The sequence below is a fragment of the Ipomoea nil genome, unplaced genomic scaffold (genome assembly GCF_001879475.1).
Source record: "Ipomoea nil cultivar Tokyo-kokei standard unplaced genomic scaffold, Asagao_1.1 scaffold2957, whole genome shotgun sequence".
NCBI classification, from domain to species: domain Eukaryota; kingdom Viridiplantae; phylum Streptophyta; class Magnoliopsida; order Solanales; family Convolvulaceae; genus Ipomoea; species Ipomoea nil.
Genome location: NW_017619385.1, coordinates 3,405,001 through 3,410,537, shown reverse-complemented (window position 1 = coordinate 3,410,537; position 5,537 = coordinate 3,405,001). Strand labels below are relative to the sequence as shown.

Below are 5,537 nucleotides of genomic sequence, written 5' to 3'. Positions count from 1 at the left end.
TGCATGAACTTAAAATCCAGAATGAATGAAAAAAAAATCTGTTTTGATTTCCGTCTAAATATCCAAAATGAATGAACTAAAAATCCATAATGAATGAACAACATAATGCTGTTGACGGGAATCAAAACTGATTTTTTTTTTAATTGGGACGCGCATTTTTAATCAAAACGACGTCGTTTTTGCAACCGTGTGCACCATGCACAGCATAACAATCCATCTTATGGCCTATGGGCCCCCTCTAGAGATGGGCCCTGGGCAGGGGCCCAACCTGCCCTTCCCCCAGGGCTGGCCCTGTAGAAGACAAAAATTGAGATATTTTATAATAATTAAGGATAATATTTTATCAATTTTATAGTAGAAATATAAATTGTCTAGTCTAGTTGACTAGTTTAGAGATAAAAACAAGAATTAACACAGAAAATCATATACGACCATTATGATATGATATGATGAACGTGAAGCATTGATTCGATCTTCATCAGTTTTGAGCGGAGGCACATCCAAATGTTGTCAAACCAAATTCCTTGAATTTATCCTCTGTGATTTGGTTCAGAATCTCCCTCATTTCCTCCGAAAGGTGGTTCTTGGAATCCCCAATCTCGCCTTTCCTGAAATACACGTTGTTTGCAATAGGAATCCCCTGCGTCGTCCAAATGAATCTCTGGCGTGACCCATCTTTGTTCACTTCCAAATTGCTCAGTTTCTCAAAGCTGCATAAATCTATGATTTTCCGCACCGCCCCTTCATTCTCTTCCTCCTCAGAGAAAGGTTGGCCCAAGAACTCCGCCCCTTCAAAGCTGCATAATTCCATTGTACTTTTCCCGGTTCACAATGGTGAAGAGAAGAGCCTTGAGCCAAGTGGTTCCAGATTTGGGGTAGCTGGCTAAGAGAACAGCATTGGGGTGTGGTTTGAAGTTGAAGTGGTGTTGTTGGAGTGCTAGGATGACCCATGATGGGTACCAAAACCCATTGAACAACTGCAGGGGTTCTTCCTTGGTTAGCCATCCTCTTTCTTTTGGCAACTCATCGAGAATTTTAATTGTTTTGGATTCAGTAGAGGATTGGGTTGGGGTTGGGGCTTCCATGGGGATGGCTGGGAAAGAGATCAATAATGAAGAAATCAATTCATGGATATATGTCAAAATCATAACATGGGGATGGGAAAGACGAAAGAGATAAGGCTATCCCAATCCGATCCTTTGAAAGTTTACTAAGCTATCGTACATCCCTTTAAAAATATATGGTACAATTTATCATATTTTTTATTACAATAATTGTACATGTGTGGGGACCAAGTATTAATTATATATGTCCGCAAGGACATACCTTTAGAAATATATCGTACAACTTATTATATTTTTTAGGAAAAATGGTCAAATAAGCCCTCAAACTATTGCTCAAAAGTCAATTAGGCTTTCTAACTTTTTTAAGAGGCAATTACACCCCTAAACAATGTATTTAGATGCAATGAAGTCCAAATACAAGTAAATGACCCGTTATTCCAGGTCATTACAAATCCGACGACATTCCGACATATTTTCAGATAAAAAAGTGACCGGCGATCGGTCGCCGGTCACGGAGACCCCTCCCGGAGAAGGCCACCCGCCGGAGAAGGCAACCCAAATCTGGGTGCCTTCTCTGGCCGAGAAGGCAACCCAAATCTGGGTTGCCTTCTCCGGTTGAGAAGGCCACCACTAATCAATTTGACTGAAACTGTACCTCAACAAAGTCTCCATTTTCTTCTTGGGATTCAAACTTAGATGTTAGATCTTTGTCTTGATTATAAAGCAACTCCGGACAATGAACATATACTAATGCTCTCGATCATTGAGAATTTTCATAGTATACTCTATTTATACAAATGAAAAAAAAATAGAAAATTAAATAAGAAACCATTACTATGCATACCTCTCGAATCTTGATCATGGATAACACAATTTTTATACTTGATTGATTCACTGCCTCTTCTTTCTGAAATTTCATATTTACACATCAAACATTGATAGCACGGTTGGTTTTCGAAGGAGAGATTTTACGGGCAAGAATGCAGAGATGTGTTTTATAGCACGAGTGATTTTCGAAGGAATGATGCTTGAAATTTGTATTGTGATAGTATCTTTAATTTTCAAGTGTTTGTATTTGATATCAATAGGTGTTTTATAGTTGTACAAAGGTAATTAATGTTAAAACTTTGGATACCAAACTTTTGGATTCCCGATCAACAACCTTTGGTTATCCGACTTCCTATAAATTATAGGAAATCGGATAACCAAAGGTTGTAGATCGGAAATCCAAAAGTCTTTATCATTCTTATTTTTTTTAATGCAGATATTTCTTACTATTGTTTAATGCTACCAAAACTCTGTCGTTTTAATTGAGCAGGAATTTTTGGCTCTATTGTGTATCCCAAGGTGTGTGGCTTTTTTATATAGTAAGATATTGTGTATTCCAAGGTGAGTGGTTTTTTTATATAGTAAGATAAGATAAGATAAGATATATGTAGTAAGGACAAATGTTAAAAAAAATGTCGGCAAGAACTTATTACTGAGGAGCGTAAGAGATTTTACAGAGAAAAGGTTTACATTGCTCATATGTCTAGACAAAAACTCTCTCTTCTTCAACCATTGGAAATACACAGAGATAGCAAGCTAAGCAACATTATTTGTCATGGCACATAAAATTAAATACAAATGGTCTAGTTTAGAGATAAAAACATACATAAATTAACCACAGAAAATGATCTGATGAACTTGAATCATTCATTTAGTTTTAACCAGGGGCATGCAGGCCGGGGCAGAAATGCTGTCAAATTAAACCAATTTCATTGAATTTATCCTGTGTTATTTGGTCCAGAATCTCCCTCATCTCCTCCGAAAGATGGTTCTTGGAATCCCCAATCTCGCCTTTCCTGAAATACGCGTGGTTTATAAACCTAGCCATCCTCCCCGTCTCAAGGTTTCGAATGAATGACCCATTTTTGTTCACTTCCAAATTGCTCAGTTTCTCAAAGCTGCAAAAATCTATGATTTTCTGCACCGCCCCTTCCTTCTCTTCCTCCTCAGAGAAAGGCCAGCCCACGAACTCCGCTAGCCTCTTCACGTGAAACACGGCTTCTGTCTTCAAGTCCTCGTACCTCACGAAGAACACTTTGTTGGGGAATTGGATACTAGCTTTGTAGTAGCCGGCGAAGTGATCCCAGTAGGGCCCGAAAGGCGAGGCGCCGCGGGAGAATTGGTCGAAAGCCTCTTGGAGAGAAAAGGAAGACGACGACGACTCTTTTGGCCTCAGCTTGTTATGGTAGTGCCGGAAAGAAACAAAAACGTCCTTGGGATCTCGAAACACGTACACGATCCGACACGAAGAAGAAGAGCTGCGGATCTGTTCAGGCAATGATGGGTAGGCGAGGTGGGTACTGAACAAGAAAGAATCCGGTGGCCTGGGGTTTGTGGGATTGGTGGAGGCGTAAGTCTCTAACCAGGGGACCAATTCATGAGGGTTTGAGGTGAGCAAAGGGTGCATAATTCCATTGTACTTTGCCCGGTTCACAATGCTGAAGAGAAGAGCCTTGAGCCAAGTGGTTCCAGCTTTGGGGTAGCTGGCTAAGAGAACATCATTGGGGTGTGGTTTGAAGTGGTGTTGGAGTGCTAGGAGGCCATGGATGACCCATTTTGGGTACCAAAACCCATTCAGCAAATGAATGTCTCCATCAACTACCCATCCCCTTTCTCTTGGCAACTCAGGAATAAGTGTTTCTGAAATTGTTTTGGCTTCATCACTAGAGGATTGGTTTGGGGATGCCATGCGTGGACGGTGGATGGATGGTAAAGAGATAAGGAGTTGAGAATCCTAAGTAATAAAGCATATATATAATGATGCTTCATGCTTGATGCTTGGTTTCAAATTAAAGACTGCATAGGCATGATCATGGTTCGGTTCGAATTGAACCGTTTATTATTGGAACTGGATTGGAATTGAAATCGTATGGTCAGTTCTGGTTCCGATTTTGGTTCCAAAGCCTGTATAAAGGGTTAGGTTAAATCATTCTCCTCAACTGAAATCGGGCATAACCATGGGGATAGTACATAACTCCTGTTGTTTAAGGGTAAAAGGTTAAAAAAAAAAACTAGAGGTGGCGCTTTTTGTTTTTTGTTTTTTTTTTTTTTTTTTTTTTGTTTCAATTTCGATATCTGTATTTTGGTATTCAAAACAATTGATACCATTCGGTTTAGCACTATAATTCAGTTTGATTTGAAAATGTCCAGTTTCAGTTCGGAATTAGTTCGGTTCGATTTAAGAACTCTAATTTTCAACATTTCCTATTTTTCGAAACACACTATCAAACAATACATATTCACATAGTCCAAATCCAAAATCTAAACATTATATAACAAAATAGCAATTCAAAGTTCAAACACACTACTAAGTACTAATTACCAAACATCAGTTGTTGTTTTTTTTTTTTTTTTTTGCCCGTTGGCTCACTTAGAATGTTTTGCTGACAAGATGAAGAATTATCCATCTGTTTAGTTAATATTCGGTTGTTATAAGCATTGTGTGGACCATGGTCTTAAAATGGTGTCGTTTACAACCGTTAAATTTTAACAAATTTCATATTTTTGCTGTGTTCAGAATAAAATGAAACTACAGTATATCTATAATGAAACTGAATAATGTGTCTCACATATTGTGTTTATATTATCAAATGAAACTGTAATTGAATTGAAATGACACTTTAGTTGTATTGAAATGAAGCTGCAGTATGTATAAAATGAAACTAAATAACATGTCTCACATATTGAGCGTATATTGTCAAATAAAACTGAATAACACGTCTCACATATTGAATGTATATTGTCAAATAAAACTGAATAGCATGTCTCACATATTGAGTGTTTAGTAACATAGTTAATTTATTACCCAATTTTGGCATCAGGACCGTCACAAGCTTTGAATACAAATGTGATTAATGCTAATGAGACTTTTACTGAACTAAAGAATTGCTGAAATGTTGCCAGCCTGATTCGTGAATAGCATAGGGTATTGGTGATGCACCAGATTTTTTTAGCATCAAACACGATAATTACAAGTTCATTGAGATACGAGCTACCAACACAGCATATCAAAGGCACATTGTCAGGTTTTCATTTATTTTTTTTAAAGATTTTGAATATATGCTATTTGTTGAACTTGCATTTGATACAATATTGTCAAACTGGTGGTTATTTGATGTGTCATGAATATTAAGATGTATCTCATACCTTATACATAAAGCTATAGACTGATTTTTAAATATAATTTTGGTCGGAAGGCGAATCCTTAGCACTAATTATATGATAAAAGAACTAGGACAAATTATATGACTCCAATGCGAAATTGACTTGATACGATTCAAAAGTCAATTATTATTTTTCCAAATCCAAGTCCTTTGGTTCTTGATTGGTTATAACAATTATATTATTATTGATCATGAGTCTAGAACATTAAAGATCTCAATACTTAGTATTGAAACAAAATGATAGTGCCCAATTTTCAGATAT

General features: G+C 37.2%; 1 protein-coding gene and 1 pseudogene across 1 annotated transcript; both read right to left on the bottom strand.

Moving 5' to 3' along the window:
• Window positions 1–315: 315 nt before the first annotated feature.
• LOC109162819 lies at window positions 316–1,163 on the bottom strand (annotated as a pseudogene).
• Window positions 1,164–2,594: 1,431 nt separating this feature from the next.
• Window positions 2,595–3,857, bottom strand: LOC109162817 (flavonol sulfotransferase-like). The gene has a single exon (XM_019311509.1). It carries the CDS (start codon window positions 3,799–3,801, stop codon window positions 2,806–2,808), a length of 996 nt encoding a protein of 331 aa, XP_019167054.1. The 5' UTR covers window positions 3,802–3,857; the 3' UTR covers window positions 2,595–2,805.
• Window positions 3,858–5,537: the final 1,680 nt, after the last annotated feature.